The sequence below is a fragment of the Pristiophorus japonicus genome, chromosome 14, assembly GCF_044704955.1.
Source record: "Pristiophorus japonicus isolate sPriJap1 chromosome 14, sPriJap1.hap1, whole genome shotgun sequence".
Classification (NCBI taxonomy): domain Eukaryota; kingdom Metazoa; phylum Chordata; class Chondrichthyes; family Pristiophoridae; genus Pristiophorus; species Pristiophorus japonicus.
In genome coordinates this window covers 125358449-125381198 of record NC_091990.1, presented here as the reverse complement: position 1 = coordinate 125381198, position 22750 = coordinate 125358449, and the positions used below count along the sequence as shown (strand labels likewise).

General features: G+C 44.9%; 1 protein-coding gene across 1 annotated transcript; it reads right to left on the bottom strand.

Annotated features, from left to right (window-relative positions):
• Window positions 1-2756: 2756 nt before the first annotated feature.
• Window positions 2757-22378, bottom strand: LOC139280090 (apoptosis regulator BAX). The gene is made up of 6 exons (XM_070899593.1): window positions 22091-22378; window positions 17363-17411; window positions 15487-15648; window positions 12603-12738; window positions 9179-9280; window positions 2757-4219 (listed from the first exon to the last, which is right to left on the bottom strand). The coding sequence occupies exons 1-6, from the start codon at window positions 22158-22160 to the stop codon at window positions 4118-4120; spliced, it is 621 nt and encodes a 206-aa protein (XP_070755694.1). The 5' UTR covers window positions 22161-22378; the 3' UTR covers window positions 2757-4117.
• Between the last annotated feature and the right edge of the window lie 372 nt (window positions 22379-22750).

Genomic DNA, 22750 nt, shown 5'->3' with positions numbered 1-22750 from the left:
TTTAAAAATTCATTCACGGGCTGTGGGCATCACTGGCAAGGCCAGCATTTATTGCCCATCCCCAATGGCCCTTGAGAAGGTGGTGGTGAGCCACTTTCTTGAACTATTGCAGTCCGTGTGGTGAAGGTGCTCCCACAGTGCTGTTAGGGAGGGTGTTCCACAATTTTGACCCAGCGACAATGAAGGAGCGGCCGATATATTTTCAAGTCAGGATGGTGTGTGACTGGGAGGGGAACTTGGAGATGATGGTGCTCCCATGCGCCTGCTGCCCTTGTCCTCCTAGGTGGTAGAGGTCGTGGGTTTTGGAGGTGTATATTGTCTAATATCCTATTTGTTATATTTGGAACAAAAGGTAAATGTGAGTATGGTGTGAATGGAGAAAAATATACCCCTAAGGATGTAAGGATACCACACAAAATTAATTTTGGATGATATTAACCCAGGTATTATAGGCACACGCCCAGACCATAACATTAACTAGAATCTGCTACTAATTCTACAACCTCGCCGAAGTCCACAAGTATACTGTAGTGGAAAACTGGTTTATATACACGCAGTGCAGTGTAATCCACTGATTAATGCAAATTGATGGGGGAAAACAATGAAATGTACACAATGAGCAGTCTGTTTGAAATTCTAGTCCATTCACAAACCTTGTCCACTCGTCTGAGGTCTTTTATTCCCTAAGTAAATGGAGCAAGCTTCCGAATGCTGTTGCAGCTTTACATTATTTATCCTAGAACAGGTACCTTATTTGACATAACCGTTCCAGCAGATCGGGAAATATCTAATTGTACTTATCCTTGTAACATTCAATTCCATTTCTAATCTGATATTTTCAAATGTCTCGATACCCTCCGTACGCTCGCCAGACTCCACCATCTGTCTCTGGCTAAACAAGACTGTTTGCACCCTCAGCTTCCTATTGGACCCCGAGATGGGTGCCAAACCCCTATCCTCTCTATTACAAGGATCTCCATAACCCCTATCTGAGTCCATATGCCACCGAAATCCTCATCCAAGCTTCCCTCACCTCCAGACTTGACTATTCCAATGCCCCCATGGCTGGCTTCCCCATCCTGCACCCATTGTACACTTCAGTTCATTCAAAGCTCTGAGTGCATGTATGTTATTCCTCATCACGTCCCACTCATCATCATCCCTGTCCTCATTGCTCTACCTTTACTTCATGTTCTCCAAACACCTCAAATTTAAAATTCTCATCTTTGCATAAATCCCTCATGGCCTCACCCCCTTCCTATCTCTGTAACCTCCTCCAGCACTGCAACCCCCTCCTTAAACTCTCTATTCCTCTGACTCTGGCCTCTTGTGCATCCCCCCTCCCTTTGCCACACCACTGCCAACTGTGTTTTCAATGCCTAGGGTCCATCTTCTGGAATTCCTTCCTCAAACTCCTCCACCTCTTCTCCTCCTTTATGACCCTCCTTAAAACTTATCATATCCGTGCCGGCCGAAAAATAACTATTCAGCCTAATCCCACTTTCCAGCTCTTGGTCTATAGCCTTGTAGGTTACAGCTCTTCAAGTGCATATCCAAGTACTTTTTAAATGTGATGAAAGTCCCTGTCTCTATCACCCTTTCATGCATTGAGTTCCAGACCCCAACCATCCTCTGGGGGAAAAAGGTTCTCCTCAACTCCTCACTAATCCTTCTCCCAATTACTTTAAATCTATGCCCCCTGGTTATTAACCCCTCTGCTAAGGGAAATAGGTGCTTCCTACCCACTTTATCTAGGCCCCTCATCATTTATACACCTCAATAATGTCTCCCCTCAGCCTTCAGTATTCCAAAGAAAACAACTTCAGCCTATTCAATCATTCCTCATACCTAAAATTCTCCAGTGCTGGCAACATCCTCTTAAACATCTCCATTGTACCCACTCTAGTGAACTGTTAGGAGAAGCAAAAGAGGAAATAGCAGAGACTTTCCAATCTTCTCTGGCTACAGGTGCGGTGCCAGAGGACTGGAGGACTGCTAATGTTGTACCTTTGTTTAAAAAGGAAGAAAGGGACAGACCGAATAATTACAGGCCAGTCAGCTTAATCTCAGTAGTGGGAAAATTATCAGAAAAATCCTGAGGGACAGGATAAATCTTCATTTGGAAAGACAGGGATTAATCAAGGAGTCAGCATGGATTTGTTAAGAGGTCGTGTCTGACTAACTTGATTGAATTTTTCGAGTAGGTAACCAGGAGGGTCGATGAGGGCAGTGCGTATGATGTAGTGTATATGGATTTTAGCAAAGCTTTTGATAAGGTCCCACATGGCAGACTAGTCACAAAACTAAAAGCCCCTGGGATCCAGGGCAAAGTGGCAAGTTCGATCCAAAAATGGCTCAGAGGCACGAAGCAACGGGTAATGGTTGATGGGTGTTTTTGTGACTGGAAGGCTGTATCCAGTGGGGTCCCTTGCTTTTTGTGGTATATATCAATGATTTGGACTTGAAAGTTGGGGGTATGATTAAGAAGTTTGCAGATGACACTAAAATAGGCTGTGTGGTTGATAATGAAGAAGAAAGTTGTGGACTGCAGGAAAATATCAATGTACTGGTCAGGTGGGCAGAAGAGTGGCAAATGGAATTCAATCTGGATAAGTGTGAGGTAATGCATTTGGGGAGGTCGACCAAGACAAGGGAATACACATTAAATGATACGGCACTGAAAAATGTACAGGAGCAAAGGGACCTTGGAGTGCAGGTTCACAGAGAACTGAAGATAGCAGACCAGGTAGATTAGGTGGTTAAGAAGGCATATGGAATACTTGCCTTTATTAGTCATATGCGCTACATTATACGGTACACATTGCTGAATTCAAAGAGATTTAAAAAAAACAAAGAAATCACTACAATCAATGCACTAACATGATTCAAAGTATAGCTTCTCCACAGTGAATAAAGTAAACTACCGACAAGTAAACATGCAGTGAACTCACAACCTTCCAAATCAGATTCCAGGCATTTGGACAATATTAAGAAAGGCACACAAGATTTGCCCATTCACTGAATTCAACACTAATATCTATTGATACACAGTCAGTTCAACGGTGGTACAAAGGGGAGCCCAGTTACACTGCTCATTTACAGCACTGTGGAGTGAAGGGTCTGGCATAGCTCCAACACATGTATGGATTGAATGAAAAAGGTTAATAGAATGCTGCTCTTTATCTCTGGTGGGGGGGGGGGGGGGGCGGTGGCATAAGAAGGGGTGAAAATTGTGTTACTGTTAAATAACATCTTTTCTGTAATGTGGTGAACAGAACTGCACACAGTACTCCAGCTGCAGCCTTACCAGTGTTCGATGCCCGAAACTGAATGCATGGAGTTAAGATACAGATCAGCCATGATCTAGGGGCTGAATGGCCTCCTCCTGTTCCTCCGAATGCTATGTTACTGCCCCCGACTGTGACATGGGTGGGTGAGGCTGTCAGTTATTTAAATAAATCAGTATAAATGTTTTTTTTTAAAGTGATCTGCTGCAATGTCCCTTTAAGTTTTGGGGGGATGCGCAGTCCTTTTAAGGTTTTCCTCCATTGAACAGCCGGTGAGCCAACTGCACGGGAGCTTCAGAGTGCTGCGCGAGCTTGCAGCTTAAAGGGAGCATTGGTCTGCAGTTCTGCCAAAAGTATGAAGGCGAGGACCTTAAAATGGTCAAATAGATCAAAATGGCTCTTGGAGGTAACCTAGCTTCTTCAGATAGCAAACCAACAGTTTTATACTCATTTTTTTCTTGGCACCATTATTAAAAAGGTTGTTCTACCAACAGCACTAACACTAGCTGTTTTATTAGCAAGGGTTTTTAAATCAGGAACATCTGCAGCAAGTTTTTTTTTTAAAGTCAGCAAGTTGGGTAAACAATTCACTCAAAACAAAAAAAAATTCTAAAAAGTTTGTAGAAAAAAACAAAATCAAGTAATGATAAATGCAAAACAACTGTTTAATGTTTCACAAGTTCATTATTAGCAATCCCGCTATTTCAAGTATAACAGATCTGTGCAGAGGATTCCCTGGAGGTTCAGGCACGAGAGATTTGGAGAATAAACCATTTGGAGTGCAGTCTGTGTAGAGAGAGTGAAGCGCTAAAACCCAAGGGAAGGTGGGGTTAGGTCAGTCGCATTAACGCCAAAATGCTTGTAATCAGACCCGCTGAAAAGACTGCAAAGGTTTGCCACGTTGGAGTTCCAAAGTAAGAAAAGATCATCTCCTGTAAAAAAAAACAGAAAAAAAGAACATATTTATTCATAATTGCAAACCCAGAACATAATCTCAGAGCATAAGAATTAGGAACAGGAGTAGGCCATTTGGCCCCTCGAGTCTGCTCCGCCATTCAATAAGATCATGGCTGATCTGATCATGGACTCAACTTCACTTCCCTGCCCGCTCCCCTTCACTCCCTTATCGTTCAAAAAACTGCCCAATCAACATAAATATTGCAGAATATGAGCAGGATCGGTTAAAGATAACATTTAAAAATGTCAAGATGTACAAGAATGGAAGCAACACCATAACAAAAAGAGAAAACATTTTTGTATTAAAAGATATACTTCAATAATATTCTTTACACATCTGCATTGCCCAGCTGAGACATGAGGCAGATGACCACCTCCTAAGCTTCTGCTTGCACATGATGCACACAGGAGCAGCCTGCAGTGATTCATCATCCAACTTTTCCTTTACGAAGATGCTCGACCTTCATAGCATTGCCCCTTCCTATCTTTGTAACCTCCTCCAGCCTTACAAGCCTCTGAAATTTCTGCATTCCTCCAACTCTGGCCTCTTGCATATCCCCAATTGTCATCACTCCACCATTGGTGGCCATGCCTTAAGCTGCCTGGGCCCTAAGCTCTGTAATTCCCTCCCTAAACCTCTCCACCTCTCTCTCCTCCTTTAAGATGATTCTTAAAACTCAAGCTTCTGGTCACCTGTCCTAGTATCTCTATGTGGCTCAGTGTCAAATTTTGTCTGATAACGCTCCAATGAAGCACCTTGGGACGGTTCACTATGTTAAAGGCATTATAGAAATGTAAGTTGTTGTTGTAGACAAACAGGTCAGGATTGGCACTCTTCCAGGGTGAGATTGATAGGCCCAAATCTCAAGCCAGCACCCTGCAATATCCTTTCTCTAATTATGTCTTTATAAAAACGTGGGTTATATAAATAGGGGGATAGAGTACAGGGTAAAATGTAATGATAAATTTACAGAAAAACATTAGTTATGTCACAGTTAAAGTACCATTTGTAGTTTTGTGTGACCTATTATAGAGAAACACAGTAAAACCATAGAACATAGGAACAGGAGTAAGCCATTCAAGCCTGTTCTGTCATTCAATTAAATCATGGCTAATCTGTATCCTACTCCATCTATCTGCCTTGGTTCTATAACTCTTAATACCTTTACCTAACAAAAAACGATCAGTCTCAGTTTTGAAATTGAGATTTGACCCCCAGCCTCAACAGCTTTTTTGGGGAAGAGAGTTCTGGATATCCACTAGCCTTTGTGTGAAGAAGGGCTTTCTGACATCACCCATGAATGGCCTAGCTCTAATTTTAAGGTTATGCCTTTGTCCTAGACTTACCCACCAGAGGAAACAACTTCTCTATATCTACCCTATTAATGAAGATTCACTAGATTGATTCTTGGGATGAGAGGGCTGTCTTATGATGAAAGATTGCATAGAATGGGCCTATACTCTCTGGAGTTTAGAAGAATGAGAGATGATCTCTGTTATGTATGCAATAAAGGTTCAAACTGAGTACTGTTTAACTAAACAAGGTACGACCTTGGCTCTGCTATATTTAGGCCCAAAGTGCCTGATTCTCAAAATGGCTGTCCTTTTATACCTGAGCAGCACCATGTGCGTGCTGCTCAGTGGCCTCCAACAATGACGCCATCTGGTGGCTACAAACAGACTCTATCCAAACTCAGTAGAACCTCTTCCAGGTTGTTCAGGTGTTCCTTGGAGTTACAACCGGTGATCAGGATGTCATCTTGGAACACGACGGTTCTGGGAACGGACTTCAGTAGACTTTCCATATTCCTCTGGAATATTGCTGCAGCTGAGCGAATTCTGAAAGGGCACCTGTGGTAAATAAAGTCTTTTGTGCGTGTTAATGCACGTAAGTCTCGTCAACGTCTCGACCAACTCCTGTGTCATACAGGCCGATGTCAAGTCCAGTTTTGTAAATGACTTCCCTCCGGCTAGCATTGCAAACAAGTGATCAGCTTTTGGTAACGGGTACTGATCTTGTTTCGAAACCCTGTGATCGTAGCCTTGTCGTCTCCACAGATTCTGACTGTGCCATCACTTTTCAGCACAGGAACAATGGGACTGGCCCATTCATTAAATTCGACTGGCGATGTGATCCCTTTACGCTGAAGTCTGTCCAATTCAATTTCGACCTTCTCCCTCATCATAAATGGCACTGCCTGAGCTTTATGATGGACAGGTCTTGCATCTGAGTCCATGTGGATCTGCACCTTGGCTCCCATGAAGTTGCCGATGTCCAGTTCGAACAGCGAGGGGAACTTGCTCAATACTTGGTCACATGTATCTTCCTCCGATGACAACGCCTTTATGTCATTCCAGTCGCATCTGATTTTCTCCAACCAGCTCCTGCCGAGCAGTGTTGGACCATTGCCTGGAACAATCCACAGCGGTAACTTGTGAACCGCACCGTTATACGACACATTAATTTGTGCACTGCCAATCACCTTTATCAGTTCTTTGGTGTAGGCGCAGCTTGGCGTTAACAGGGCTCAGCCTGGGCCTCACATTCTTAGTATCCCACAGCTTATTAAATGCCCTCTCATTCATGATCGATTGACTCGCCCCTGTGTCCAGTTCCATTGATACTGGTATCCCGTTAAACTTCACATTAATCAAAATTGGTTTACTCTTGGTTATGAAGGAGTACAATCCATACACTTCCTCCTCTGGCATCTCGGATTATGTATCCGATCCACGCTAGCCTGACTCTCATCCTCCACGTGGTGTGTCGCAGCTCGCTTGCTCATCTGCGGACACTTGCACTGGAGATGCCCCACTCTCAGACAGCCTTTGCAAATATATTGCTAAAATCGGCACTGCAGATGCCGATGATTTTCCCCACAACGCCAACGCAGAGAAGTCGGATACATTCCCGCTGGGTGAACTTTAGGCAGCCACAGGTTTCGCGAACGCAGCAGGATAGGCCCTGCCGTGTGCCGTTCTGCCAAACGCCGAATCAATCGCATTTACAGTATTTGCCGAGGTTCGGTTCTTCACCGCTATTTGCTATAGACTCCTGTCCGTCGTCATAAATGATTGAGCGATCTGGATGGCCCTTTTTAAATCCAACTCCTCCACCGCCAGAAGTTTGCGCAGGATCACCTCGTGGGTTGATACCGATAGCAAAGAAGTCCAGCAGCACGTCTGCCAACACCGTCCCGAACTTGCACGGTCCCGCTAGACGTCTCAGGTCGGCCATGAATTCCGCCACGCTCTGGCCCTCCGATCGAACGTGTGTATAAAACCTGTATCTCGAGATGATGATGTCGTCGTTTGACTTGAGGTGCTCCTGTACCAATGTACACAACTCCTCGTACATTTTCTCTGTTGGATCACTAGGCATGAGTAGATTCTTTATCAGACCGTAGATCTTTGAACCACACAGTGAGGAACACGGCCCGATCTGCATCGTTGACCCCTTTAATTTTGTTGGCCACAAAGTACTGGTTCAAATGGCTCACAAAGTATGCCCAATCTTCTCCCTCCACGAATCGGTCTAAAAATCCAATTATGCTCATTTTGCAAACAAAGGTTCTTGTATTCTCGTTGCCAAATGTTATGTATGCAATAAAGGTTCAAACTGAGTACTATTTAACTAAGCAAGGTACGACCTTGGCTCTGCTTTATTTAGGCCCAAAGTGCCTGACTCTCAAAATGGCTAGCCTTTTATACCTGAACAGCACCATGTGCATGCTGCTCAGTGGCCTCCAACAATGACGCCATCTGGTGGCTACAAACAGAATGTACATACATGACAATCTCATTGAAACATGTAAGATTCTGAAGGGGATTGACAGGGTAGATGCTGAAAGATCGTTTCCCCTGGCTGGAGTGTCTAGAACCAGGGGGGCACAGTCTCAGGATAAGGAGTAGGCCATTTAAGACAGAGATGAGGAGGAATTTCTTTATTCAGAGGGTTATGAATCTTTGGAATTCTCTTCCCCAGAGGGCTGTGGATGCTGAGTCTCTGAATATATTCAAGGCTGAGATAGATAAATTTTTGGAGTCTAGGGGAATCAAGGGATATGGAGATCGGGCGGGAAAGTGGAGTTGAGGCCGATGATCAGCCATGATCGTACTGAATGGAGGAGCAGGCTCGAGGGGCCGTATGGCTTATTCCTGTTTCTATTTCTTATGTTCTCATGTTCTTAACTCCTTTGATCATCTTAACCATGTCAATTAGATCACCCCTTAAATCTTCCATACTCAAAGGAATACACAGCTGTCAATGCAATGTATCCTCATAATTTAACCCATGTCTCATTCTGGTGAATCTTGAGATGCGGTGTGAAGAACTGAATGCAGCACTCAAACACTGTAGATTTACCAGACAGTTGCAGGATTGCAAAACTTCAGATATGAGAAAAGATTTGAGGCCAAGAGAAGATTTGAGAGAGATATTTTGAGTATTCCATGTTATCTCCCATGACATTGTCATCAGGAAAAGTTTTCCTGTGAAAGTGTTAAATGACACAAGTAAGTGAACACTGTACACAAGATATTTAATATATTACAGATGAAGGTTTTTGATAGAATAGGAAAAAAGCCATTTCCTCTCGTTGGGGAGTCAGTCATGGGAAGTCATCAATTTAAAATACAAAAGGGAGCAAAAGATTAAAAGGTCTTTCTATTAAAAAAAAGATTTTAGAATCCTTTGCCATAGGGATTAGTTGGGGCAAAAATAGTTGTACCTTTTTAAAGAGAGCAGTGGATAAATATTTGAAGCAGAGGAAAATACAAGGCTATGGGAAATTTGTATTGCGCTGGCAAAGAGCTGGCACAGGCATAATGGGCCGAATGGTCACCTTCTGTGTTGTAAACCTCCATGCCTCCATGGTTCCACACTGTAGCCCTCCCATCATTTTGACCCAGTTTTATGCAACATTTTAACTTACCCATCCTCCTTGTTGCTCGATCCATGGGATAACACGGGTTTGAATCAAATCTAAAGACCAATTTATTATAGGTTGAATCATTGATCTCAGATTTTTCAGTACCTGCAAAAGATTGGCAAAATTACTGAAAAGCAACATCATCTACTTAACCCTCTATCTACTGGCCCCGGATTCTTCGGGACCTGCAACTCCACACGTGATGCGTACGCGGCCGTAAGTGCCTCGCAAGTTCCGACATTACGCATGCACTGCACCTGCGTGAAAACCCGGATCTTGTGATCCGTCAAGAATCTTCTTGACAGATCCTCCACATCCCCGGGAAATGGACAGTCGCGGGCGGAGAGTTGGGCTATTTGCCCACCTACTGCCCAGCGAATACCCGTGAAACTCTTACGCCTGGTAAAAGCAGGCATAAGGCCTTCTTTTGCCAGCACAAGGGTTTAAATAAATATTAAAATAAAAATATTTACATCATTTTAACATTCAAAATCCTGAAAAATAAGTTTGTGTTATTTTTGGCCCCTTGAAAAATGTTTTCATTTATTTTTCAAAAAATTAAATTTTTGTTTTACATGTTTAAAAGTATTTTAATTAATTTTTAACACGTAATGATTTTTTAAAATTTCAGTGTTGATAAAATTTATTTTTCGGGTGATTCCTATTCATCCTTATGGGGATTCTATACATAAATGGAATCCCCATAAGCATAATAGGAATTCCCTTTTCATTGGTTGGGCCGGCCCACGTGATCCCAGTGGTGTTTGCGAACCGCCTGCACCCCTGGGATACGTGGGCCTTCACGCAGGACTATGCGTAGAGGCCCAGGAGCGTGAGAGTCCGTGGATCCTGGACCATCAGGTAGGTTCGTAGTTTTATTGCGGTTCAGAGGCACCGTCCGCGGGAAGCCTCCGACCGCAAATGCAGGTCCGTTATTTCAAATCTACAAAGAGGAGGGCACCGAATTTCCTGACTTTCTCACTGCCCGTTCTCTCTCGAACTTATTGATTTTTGCTGGCTACAGCTCAGCAGGCGCAACTCACCCGTTAGTACCTTGTGTTATTATTAACAAGCACAGTGACAGAGTGTTGGCAGCCCGACAATGAGTGGCATATTCCGCAAGTCTGACTCTTTTCCTGTGTGACGTTTACAAGTGATTCTAACTGTGAGCGGGTTTCGGATGGGTGGGAGGTGCAGCGAGCGTCTAACTCGCACAACATCATTAGTTTGAGTCCTGGCCTTTTATTTTAGCCTCCTGAGCCTCAGTTACATCCCATTGGCCAGCTGCACATCTAAAAACGGCCAGAGAGGCTTCAGGCTAGTGAAATTACAGGGCCCAGAAGCCCCTGCTCCCTCGCCTGCCTGCTCTCCCTGGCCCGATTAAAGGGCAGCTTTTGACTTGCCTTAAAAGAGCCTCCTCGTCTTCCTGGCCAGGTTTTACTGAGTACTAGGCTGTTAAAATGTCATTGGGGTTCTAATGACATAATCGGACCACAATTAGCTTCTCCCTCTTAGGCAGTCCCCCGGAGTCGAGGATGATTTGCTTCCACACTAGTATGGGTTCTAAGGTGACTGATGAGTCCTATGCGGGACCTACAGACTCTGCCATAGGTGAGGCAGGTGGTGGTTGAAGGGATGGACGGGTGGGTGGGGTACTTGAGTTGTCGTGCGCTCCTTCCGCTGTTTGTACTTGGCTTCTGCGTGCTCCTGGGAAAAGACTCTAAGTATTCGGCGCCTTCTTGGATGCTTCTCCTCCACTTTGAGCGGTCTTGGGCCAGGGATTCTCAAGGTCGGTGGGGATGTTCCATTTTTTCCAAAGAGGCTTTGAGAGTGTCCTTAAAGCATTTCTTCTGCCCACATGGGACTCTCTTGCCGTGGTGGAGCTCAGAGTAGAGTGCTTGTTTCAGGAGTCTCGTATCGGGCATGCGGACAATGTGGCCCATCCATTGGAGCTGATTTAGCGTGGTCAATGCTTCGATGCTGGGGATGTTGGCCTGAGAGAGAACGCAGACGGTGGTGTGGTTTTGCACGATTTTGCGGATGGATTTGCAGGATTTTGCGGAGACAGCGTTGCTGGTACTTCTCCAGCACTTCAAAGCACTGCAGAAGTACCACCAACGCTGCCTTCACAAAATCCTGCAAATTGGCAGGATAGGCACATCAATGTCAGCGTTCTCTCTCAGGCCAACATCCCCAGCTTCAAGGCACTAACCACGCTCAATCAGCTTCGATGGGTGGGCCACATTGTCCACATGCCCGATACTAGACTCCCGAAACAAGCGCTCTACTCAGAGCTCCGACACGGCAAGAGAGTCCCAGGTGAGCAGAGAAACTGCTTCAAGGACACCCTCAATGCCTCCTTGAAAAAATGTAACATCCCCACCAACTCTTGGTAATCCCTGACCCAAGACCACTCAAAGTGGAGGAGAAGCACTCGAGAAGGCGCCGAACACTTCGAGTCTCTTCGCCGGGAGCACGCGGAAGCCAAGTACAAACAGCGGAAGGAGCGTGCGACAAACCAAGCACCCCAACCACCCGTCCCTTCAACCACCACCTGCCCCACCTGTAACAGAGACTGTAGATCCCTCAATGGTCTCATCAGTCACCTTAGAACTCATTTTAGTGTGGAAACAAGTCATCCTCGATTCCTGGGAACTGTCCAAGAAGGAGAAGACCTCTCCTGTGCTTTGAGTGCCTATTGTAATACATAATGAGACTATCGCCTGGCCCCAGCTGCTTAAGGAAGGGCCTAATTAAGATGGCAATTGGCAGGGAGAATGCAGCAGGAATAGGGCGGGAAGTCTTTGCGCAGCTATTTTAATGCGTGCCCGCTCCGTGCCTGTCAGGCGGGATGGGTTAAAATTGCTTCCCTCGATAAGACTTTGCAGCAGGGGAAAATGAATAATGATGATTATACTCTGGACACTTGAGGCTAATTGTAGCAACACAACTGATACTGTACTTAAGTTCAACTAACTTAGATCAGCATCAGACTGAGGGTCGTGACAGCACTTTCTGGGCTGTGTGGTTTAATTTATTCACGAGGTTATAGGTTGGCATGGGGGGCGCAGGGGAGAGAAGAATCACTTTAAATTATTTTCTAAACGTAGTCCCAATTGCAGCTTATTCTATTAATATGAATACAATTCGAGGCCTGTGTCTCAAACCGCAAACAAAAATGATTGAATTTTAACCAGGTTCATACTTATTTCCAAAATTATTTAAATAATAAAATGGTGGAATGGAACGCACTTTGCTTCAAAGTTGATTTCATTTGGCCTTATTTTACAATCTTGCACACAACCTTTATTATTGAAAAACAATGTGAACATTGTCGGGCACAGAAACAGAATGAAATGAAAGATCTGTTTATCACCTACAAGCCCTATAGCATATTTTACCCAATAATCCGGATATTTCACCTTACCTTAGCAACAAGTTTGCCAGCAAAATAGAAGAAGGTTACAATTCGTCCCCAGTTCAAGCCGTCAGCAACTAATAACCCCTCAGCCACTTTGTATAATACATCTCGGATGTGTTCAACAGGAACAGTCTCGATTACACTGTTATCAGAAAACATTAAAAAGAAAAGCTTGCATTTATATAGTGCTTTGCATGACCGCCAAACGTCCCGAAGCACTTTACTGCAAATGAAATACTTTTTGAAGTGTTGTAATGTGGGAAACTCTGCAGCCAATTTATGCACAGCAAATTTCCACAAACAGCAATGTGATAATGACCAGATAATCTGTTTCAGTGATATTGATTGAGGGATAAATACTGGCCAGGACAAATAGTGCCATGGGATCTTTTATGTCCACCCAAGAGGGAAGACAGAGCCTCAGTTTAACGTCTCATCCGAAAGACGGCACCTCCGACAGCGCAGCACTCCCTCAGTACTGCACTGGAGTGTCAGCCTAGATTTGTGTGCTCAAGTCTCTGGAGCAGAACTTGAACCCACAACATCTTCTCACTCAGAGGCGAGGGTGCTAACAATTGAGAATTTTAGTTACCTGTCGCAATTCAATGTTTGCTAATAACTTATCGATAAAAAAAAAAGTAAATGTATCGAAGAATTTTCGCTTTGAAAATGCTAACACGTCATATGTTAGTTTTGAAGGTGAATGCAACCCGAGCTTGTGAGATTGAACTAAGATTAACAATAATCCATTTTCTTCGCCTCCTCTGCTGAAAGTGTGGTCTAATGTTGGGGTAAAGTTTCATAAATGCCCTCTGATAATTTGCCCAAATAGCCAATAATTGCACGTGAGCTATGATGGTCAAAAAAAGGCCTAGACTGCCAAAGACATTGGCACCAACGGTAGAGCAATTAAAAGTGGGGTTGTGCAAGTGTCCAGAATTAGAGAAGCGCAGAGATCTCGGAAACGTGTCGGGCTGGAGGAGATTACAGCGCTCGGGAGGGGTGAAGCCATGGAGGGATTTGAAAACAAGGATGAGAATTTCGGCCAAGAATCATGATAATTTGTTTGTCTTTTTCCTTTCCTAACAAAATCAAACAACAACTTGGATTTATATAGGGCCTTTAACATAGGAAAGCATCCCAATACGCTTCATAGGACATTATCAAACAAAATTTGACTATTACGACAGGTGACCAAAAGCTTGGTGAAAGAGGTAGGTTTTAAGGAGCATCTTAAAGAGCGAAGTAGCGAGACGATGAGATTTATGGTGGGAATTCCAGAGATTAGGCCTTAGACTGCTGAAGGCACAGCCACCAATAGTGAACCAATTAAAATCGGGGATGCACAAGAGGTCAGAATTGGAGGAGCGCAGATATCTTGGAGGGTTGTCGGGCTGGAGGAGGTTATAGAGATAGGGAGGGGCGAAGCCATGGAGAGATTTGAAAACAAGGATGAGAATTTTACAAATCGAGGCATTGTTTAACTGGAAGCCAAAGTAGGTCAGCAAGCACAGGGGCGATGGATGAGCGTGACTTGGTGCGAGTTATGATATGGGCAACGGAATTTTGCATGAGCTCAAGTTTACGGAGGGTGCATAGTGGTAGGCCGGCCAGGAGAGCACACCAAAGATTGCACATCATGTGAAGCACATGGGGGCTCCGTCAGAACCAGATCAACTCATCCATTGGGAGAGGTGGGGAGGGAGGCGGGGGGGGGGTCAGTGATTGAAGACGTCTTCTTTCCCACTAGTCTTTGTGTCATCTGCAAATTTTGTTACACTACACTCTGCCCCTCTTCCAGGTCATCTATGTATATTGTAAACAGTTGTGGTCCCAGCATCGATCCCTGTGGTACACCACTAACCACCAATTTCCAACGCGAAAAAAACCCATTTATCCCGACTCTGCTTTCTGTAAGCTAGCCAATTCTCTATCCATGCTAATACATTTCCTCTGACTCCGCGTACCTTTATCTTCTGCAGTAACCTTTTGTGTGGCACCTTATCGAATGCCTTTTGGAAATCTAAATACACCACATCCATCGGTACACCTCTGTCCACCATGCTCGTTATATCCTCAAAGAGGATAGACTGTTGGCCTTCATTGCGAGAGGGATGGAGTACAAAAGCAGGGAGGTCCTGCTGCAACTGTATAGGGTATTGGTGAGGCCGCACCTGGAGTACTGCGTGCAGTTTTGGTCACCTTTCTTAAGGGGGTACAGAGATGATTCACGAGGCTGATTCCGGAGATGAGGGGGTTACCTTATGATGATAGATTGAGTAGACTGGATCTTTACTCGTTGGAGTTCAGAAGGATGAGGGGTGATCTTATAGAAACATTTAAAATAATGAAAGGGATAGACAAGATAGAGGCAGCGAGGTTGTTTCCACTGGTCGGGGAGACTAGAACTAGGGGGCACAGCCCCAAAATACGGGGGAGCCAATTTAAAACCGAGTTGAGAAGGAATTTCTTCTCCCAGAGGGTTGTGAAGCTGTGGAATTCTCTGCCCAAGGAAGCAGTTGAGGCTAGCTCGTTGAATGTATTCAAATCACAGATAGATAGATTTTTAACCAATAAGGGAATTAAGGGTTATGGGGAGCGGGCGGGTAAGTGGAGCTGAGTCCACGGCCAGATCAGTCATGATCTTGTTGAATGGCGGAGCAGGCTAGAGGGGCTAGATGGCCTACTCCTGTTCTTAATTCTTATGTTCTTATGTACGTCAAATGTCAATTAAAGTTGATACTTGACAAAGTAGATAGTCAACCCTAGACTCCAGCATTCTACCATTGATGCTACTGGGAGATCAATCAAATACCGTACTATAATAATTGCTAAATCAGTTGCTAGACTGGGACAAAGAAAACGCTTAATATTTGGCCCAGTTACATACTGTTGCAGTTCAACATTTCTGTTCAGCTCGTCCCCAATTTTTTTCAAACTCTTGCATATTTCCTTGATTGCAGGCTCATCAATCTCATTCTTGGTGCTACCAACATCCTCTGGGCCAAGTGGGGCTTGGGGATCTTCTTCGTGGATTGTCTCCAGTATAAACCTGCACCACAATTTAAAAAGAAAATTAGAAAGACATCATTCTAAAATCTACGTTATTCCATATATTTAGATGCATCCTCCCAGCTGTGGCTCAGTGGGTAGCACACTCACCCACGTGTCAGAAGGTCGTGGGTTCAAATCCCACTCCAGGGACTTAAGCATGTAAATCCAGGCTGACACTCCAGTGCAGTGTTGAGGAAGCGCTGCATTGTTGGAGGTACCGTCTTTTGGATGAGACGTTAAACCGAGGCCCTGTCTGCCCACTCAGCTGGATGAAACCATCCCATGGCACTATTTTGAAAAAGACCAGGGGAGTTATCCCCGGTGACCTGGCCAATATTTATCCCTCAATCAACACAACAAGACAGATTATCTTGTCTTTATCACAGTGCTGTTTGTGGGAGCTTGCTTGTGAGCAAATTGGCTGCACGTTTGCCACATTACAACAGTAACCACACCCCAAAAGTACTTTAATAGCTGTAAAGCACTTTGAGACATCCGGTGGTCATTAAAAACAAGATATAAATGTAAGTCTTTCTATCATATAAATGCATTGTCTTTTTTTTAATAGAAAAGCTTAGCTTATTGCAAAATACATTTTGGAACAATTAGTGCATGCTTCATCTTGTTTCCCACATTAAAGCAATGACTGCACTTCAGAAGTACTTCAATTGGTTGAAAAGTGCTTTGGGGTATTCTGATGTTATGAATCTTCATCATAGGCAGTCCCTCAGAATTAAGGAAGACTTGCTTCCACTCTAAAAATGAGTCCTTAGGTGGCTGAACAGTCCAATACAAGAACCAGAGTCCCTGCCACAGGTGGGACAGATAGTCGTTGAGGGAAAGGGGGGGTGGGATTGGTTTGCCGCACGCTCTTTCCGCTGTCTGCGCTTGATTTCTGCATGCTCTCGGCGAAGAGACTCGAGGTGCTTAGCGCCCTCCCGGATGACTTCCTCCACTTGGGACAGTCTTTGACCAGAGACTCCCAGGTGTCAGTGGGGATGTTGCACTTTATCAGGGAGGTTTTTTCTAACGTTTCCTCTGCCCACCTTTGGCTCGTTTGACGTGAAGGAGTTCCGAGTAGAGCGCTTGCTTTGGGTCTGGCATGTGAACAATGTGGCCTGCCCAGTGGAGCTGATCAAGTGTGGTCAGTGCTTCAATGCTGGGGATGTTAGCCTGGTCGCAGATGCTAACGTTGGTGCATCTGTCCTCCCCGGGAACATGAATAAATAAGGTGATATTTAAATACAAGTCTTTCTTTTTTCTTGCACTTTACGGGTCTGCTTCATGAAAAATGCGATAACAACGAATTTACTAACACATTTTAACAATGAGAACATTGCAGGAAACAGATCCTGAATTACTTCTAATAATCTGAAGGTTTACAGTTAAATTGCTGATCATGTTATCGCCACTTAAAATGAAATAAAGGTACATTTTATTGGACTGTTTAGTCTGTGAAGAGATTTGTAGCTCAAATGTGCAGATTGCCCCACTAAAAAAGGTAGTTTTTAGCTACAATATGATGCATGAGGTTTGGGCAATAAATGCTGGCCTTGCCAGTGATGCCCACATCCCAAGAACGAATATATATATTTTTTAAGGAATCCAGTAGAATACAGAGAGGAGCAACATTTTAACAGTAATATCATTTTATCAACTGACTCAGCTAAGATATACAGAAAGTTGAACGTAAAGTAAATGAAGTTACCAACCTACGGAAGAGTGTTCCAGATTGTCTATTTAAAGTCTCGTTTAGCGAATCTGAAAAAGATACACACATTAAAATTAAATTATAAACTCTATAGTCACAAAATGTATTTTGATTGTCAACTTTGAATAAAACCAGTAAATTTCTCGCCGGAGAGGAAATGGGAAACTGGGGAATGGGAGACTGGGGAATGGAGAGGGAGAGTGAGGGGCCTGGGGAATGGTGTTGGGGTGGTGGGAAGAGAGAGAGAGAAAGACTAGAATAAATGGAGAGAGTGAGAGAGAGAGAAGCCTGGGGAATGGGGAAAGGAGAGCAATTGTGAATTGGGGAGAGCGACTGGAGAAAGAAGGGAGAGAGATTGAGACAGAGACAGAGAGATGGCTGGGGAATAGGGTCAGGACAGGACAGGGAAGAAGAGAGATTGGAGAAGGGGGAAAGAGGGGTTGAAAGACTGGGGAATGGGATGAGAGGGAGACTATGGAATTGGGGTTGGGGGTGAGAAGAGAGGGAGATTTGGGAATGTGGGTCGAGGGGGGGAGCGGGGGGGAAGAGGAAGAGGTAGACTGGGGAATCAGGTGGCCGTGGGGACCAGCATTTACGACAAAGCCAGGAGCAGCAGCAGCAGCAGCAACGTAGCGTGTGTGAGTGGGGCCGAGAGAGAAGCAAACAATAAAGGAGTGAGTGAAAGATGGGGACTTTACTGTGGTTAAACGGTGAAAGATTGTTTCTACTGGTGGGCCAATGGGGAAGGGGACAGAGTCTGCGGATTCTCATTGGAAGAACTAAGGGGGAAGGGAGGAGGAAGGTTCTTTAGGGCTATTAGATTAGGGGATGCTTGAGGTAGAGACATGGCTATTGAGGTAGCGACTAAAAACAATTTAAAAGGGAATGGGATAAATATTTGAAACGGAGGAATATAGAAGGATCTTGGGGAGGGGGGTGGGAATTGTGGAATGTGGTTACACGAGAGAGCAAAGCTATTCAACTACAGGGGACCTAACCTTAATAAGGTAAATACAGTAACATTTGTAGATGTCATGTGATCAGATGTCACATGATCATGTCACGTGGTCAGATCATCAAACTCAGGTATGCCTATAATCACCTCACTAAGAAATTCACAAATGGTGGGCTGAAAGCCAAATCTGGGCCTCCAGATGTTCAATCTGTCGAGATTTCAGTCGTATTCAATACAACTATATCTGTAATGTCACATGACAGTTACTTCAACAGCTTGCACTTTTAACATAGAAAAACATCTCAAGGTACTTCAAGACAAAAATGGACACCGAGTCAAAGAAGGAGATATTAGGCAGGGTGACCAAAAGCTTGATCAAAGGGGTTGAATTTAAGGAAGGTCTTAAAGGAAGAGAGGGAGGTTGGGAGTCGAAGATGTTTAAGGAAGGAATTCCAGACCATGGGGCCTAGATGGCAAAAGGCACAGCCATCAATATTGGGATGAAAGGGATGGGGATGGATGCACCAGAAGGCATAGTCAGAGGAATGGTGAGTTTTGAGGGGTTGTAGGGTTTGAGGAGATTACTGACATGAGGATGGGAATTTTAAATTTGAGGCATTCAGGGACCAGGAGCCAATGTAGGTCAGCGAGCAAAGGGGGAATGGGTGAACGGAACTTGATGCAACATAGGCAGCAGACATTAAGATGAGCTTAAGTTCCTGGAGGGTGGAGGATGGGAGGCCGGCCAGGAGAGCAATGGAATAGTCAAGTCTGGAGGTGACAAAGGCATGAATGAGGTCTTTTAGCAGCAGATGGGCTGAAGTGCAGTCATAGGCAGACAATATTACGGAGGTGGTCTTTGCGTTGGAGAGGATACAGAGTCTGAAGCTCAGCTCAGGGTTGAACACAATGCCAAGATCGCATTCAGTCTGGTTCAGCTCGAGACACTGGCGGGGAAGGTGGATGGAATCGGGGGCGAGAGTATGGAGTTTATGGCAGGGACCGATGATGATGGCTTTTGTCTTCCCAATATTTAGCTGGAGCAAAGCGTGGCTCATCCAAGACTGGATATCGGACAAGCAATCTGACAACCTAGAGGAAACAGAGAGATCAAGCGATATGGTGGAAACGTAGAGCTGGGTGGCGTCATCATTCAAGTGAAAGCCGTCACATGTCTGTGGATGATGTTGTCAAGAAGCAGCATGTAGATGAGAAAGAGGAGGGTGCCAAGGATAGATCACTGTGGAACTCCAAAGGCAACAGTGCCAGAGCAGGAAGAGAGGTCATTGCTGGAGATGCTTTGGCTAGGATGCTCAATGAGAATCACACTGACATATAGGCATCAAGGGCCATCTAGAAAGACCCAACACAAACGGAAAAGGTTCTAGCGAAGTTCAATGACATCCTCAGTGGCAATATCCAAGGGCACCATGCAGCACTAACTGAAGTGAGTGGTGATATCATGAACATCTGTATCCATCTCCCCGCATCTCTCCTTCCCTCCCCCAACCACCTTAACAAAGAGGCCTCCAGATGAGGCAGTGCATTCAAAGTGGATGTTTTGAATCGTGGCCTTTTGGGGACCATTTGAAGAGAATGATGCAAAGTGGTTTCCAAGAGCTTTGGAGTGTCATCTTTCAGGATCCGTGGGATCTAACTGATACCATCAGGTCCGTCCTCCATCTGATCAATGAGCACTTAGACCCAGGATCTACCACAAGTGGCAAGGCTAGAGGTTGCCTTCAGGATGCCAGCCTCCTTCTTGATGGCTGCAATCAGGGACATTGACTACAAAATCAGGGACAAATGGCCAAAATCAGAAACCTCTCTCAAGTGTCCCAGATTGTGGAGGACGTCTCAATTTCGTTAAGAAACCAAACATTTCTGCTTTACACCATGATTGATAGTGTCAAACATTACCCCAAGAACACAAGAAAGGATCGTGTGTTACGGTCACTTAAGAGTGTTGGTGACTTTGACCAGTGCCGTCATGGACAAGGCAGAACCCTGACTGAAGACCAAAAGGTCCTGAAGTCAATTATCATGGAAATCAAACCTTTTCAAGATATTGGCCAATCACACCAGGCGAGGAGGCAATTCATGGGACACGAACAACAACAACTTGTATTTATATAGCCCCTTTAACGTTCTAAGGTGCTTCACAGGAGTATTATGAGATAAAAAATATGACACCGAACTGCGTATGTAGAAATTAGTGCAGGTGATCAAAAGCTTGGTCAAAGAGGTAGGTTTTAAGGAATATCTTGAAGGAGGAAAGAGAGGTAGAGAGGCGGAGAGGTTTAGGCAGGGAGTTCCAGAGCTTGGGCCTAGGCAACAGAAGGCACGGCCTCCAATGGTTGAGCGATTATAATCAGGGATACTCAAGAGGGCAGAATTAGAGGAGCGCAGACATCTCGAGGGGTTGTGGGTCTGGAGGATATTACAGAGATAGGAAGGGGCGAGGCCATGGATGGATTTGAAAATACAGATGAGAATTTTGAAAATCGATGCATTGCTTAACCGGAAGCCAATGTAGGGCAGCAAGCACAGGAGGGAAATCGGGGAGCAGGACTCGGTGCGAGTTAGGACACGGGGAGCCAAGTTTTGGATCGCCTCTAGTTTACGTGGGAGGCGAGCCAGGAGCACGTTGGAATAGTCAAGTTTAGAGGCAACAAAGGCATCGATGAGGGCTTCGGCAGCAGATGAGCTGAGGAAAGGGCGGTGATGGGCGATGTTACAAAGGGCACTATTAACACTTTGGGTGCTGAAGAAATTTCAGCTTTCAAAATGTACACCATTTTTTTTTCCTACGTAACAATGACAATGATTTTCTACGAGTTGCGGGAGATGGGAGTTGCAGAGCTGGGAGGTCAAGACACGTTTGTGAATCTTTCCTTCTTTGGGTCAGTATGTATAGGCTCCTCCCACTGGGCACCGAAGTGGAGAGCAGTGATGAAGGAAGCTGGTAGACACCATTGGGGGCCAAGCTAAACGGAGACATCAGAAGGCAGAAAGATTGTGGGCAGTGGAAATGCAATCTGGGCGAGAAGCACAAAGTCCAGTCTGGGACTGAATTGGAAAGTCATTGGTGACTGGGTGTCACTTTCTTTCTCAGTTTCTTTTCTCAATACTATTTTATTGACAGATCCTTTCGCTCTCTCCCCCCCCCCCCCCCCCCCCCCACCACTCCGCTCTCCTATTTCACCCACTATTTAGAATCTTACAGCGCAGAAGGAGGCCATTCAGCCCTTCACACCTATGCCCGCTATTTACCCTGTGTTTCTCTTCCTTGGTTGCTTTCCCTGCCTGTTTCTTTTCCGGTGCACCTGGCTAGTCTTCGCCAGGTGCAGCGCCCAAGTACTTTCCAGCCTCCAGATCCTATCTCGCTGGCTCCACCTCTCAAAGGCAATCCAACAACCTCAATTGTTGTTTTTTTACGCAGCTAATTATTGTGATCTGAACTGCACTTCCTGAAAGGGAGGTGGAAGCAGATTCAATAGTAAGCTTTCAAAAGGGAATTGGATAAATACTTGAAGGGGGAAATTTTATAGGGGATGGTAGGGGGAAGAGAGCAGGGGCGTGGGGCTAATTGGACAGTTCTTTCACAAAAGCTGGCACAGACACGATGGGCCGAATGGTGCATCATTCTATGAAATAGTCAGACAAGCGGTGCCGGCTAAGCAGGACAGCACAAGCAGGAAGAAACAAGGAAGTTCTCCTCTCCTCTCCTCTCCTCTCCTCCCCCTTGACTACTTTTTTCTTTGCTGCACTCACCGTCGCCCGTCCTTCTTCTTCTCCGATTAGTCTGCTCTCCAGCCCCGTCTTGCCCATTGAAACTTGCCATTGAAACTGAAAATTGCTCGCAGCAAGGCTCCCAACACGATGTGTTTTTTTAAAAACCCAGACGCACCAGCAAACAAAAAAAACTCTTTCAATAAGAAACTAACTTCCGCCTTTTCTGCTGTTGATAATGCCGTGAGGTCACTTCTTATAATCGCACTTCTCACGTCATCGTGGCCAAGGGGATTTTTTCTCTCAAGTCCAAACTTCACATCCTAACTTTTTTTTTTGGGGGGGGGAGAGGCGGGAGTTCACCACCCTTCCGCTTCCCATTGGCTCCCCGCTCCGGTTGAGTTGATGATCTACGACACAGCTGGTCTTTTTCATTGGCCAATGGGGCTGTCAATCAGAAAAGTATTCCCACACGTGTCAGGGTTTCGTATTCAGACATGTCAGAGAAGGTCCCCTGAGATTGAGTTTGGGGAATTCCCCCCCACCACACGCACACACAAAAGAAATAAAGGCCAATGCCAGGTTTCTGAGGAAAAGAAACGTTAAAGGGAGGAAAAGCACACCAGGCATGATAACTGCAAAGGAAATAAAATGGGTGTGGAGATTTTTCACCACATTAGAACATAACAACATAAGAAATAG

Excerpts from the sequence above, each read along its gene's own strand:
- LOC139280090 (XM_070899593.1), bottom strand. The coding sequence starts at position 22,160 with ATGGCAAGTTTCAATGGGCAAGACGGGGCTGGAGAGCAGACTAATCGG. Across the intron at positions 15,649-17,362 it reads TCTGGAACACTCTTCCGTAG|GTTTATACTGGAGACAATCC; the intron begins GTTGGTAACTTC and ends ATTGTGGTGCAG. Across the intron at positions 4,220-9,178 it reads TCGAGCAACAAGGAGGATGG|GAGATGATCTTTTCTTACTT; the intron begins GTAAGTTAAAAT and ends TTTTTTTTACAG.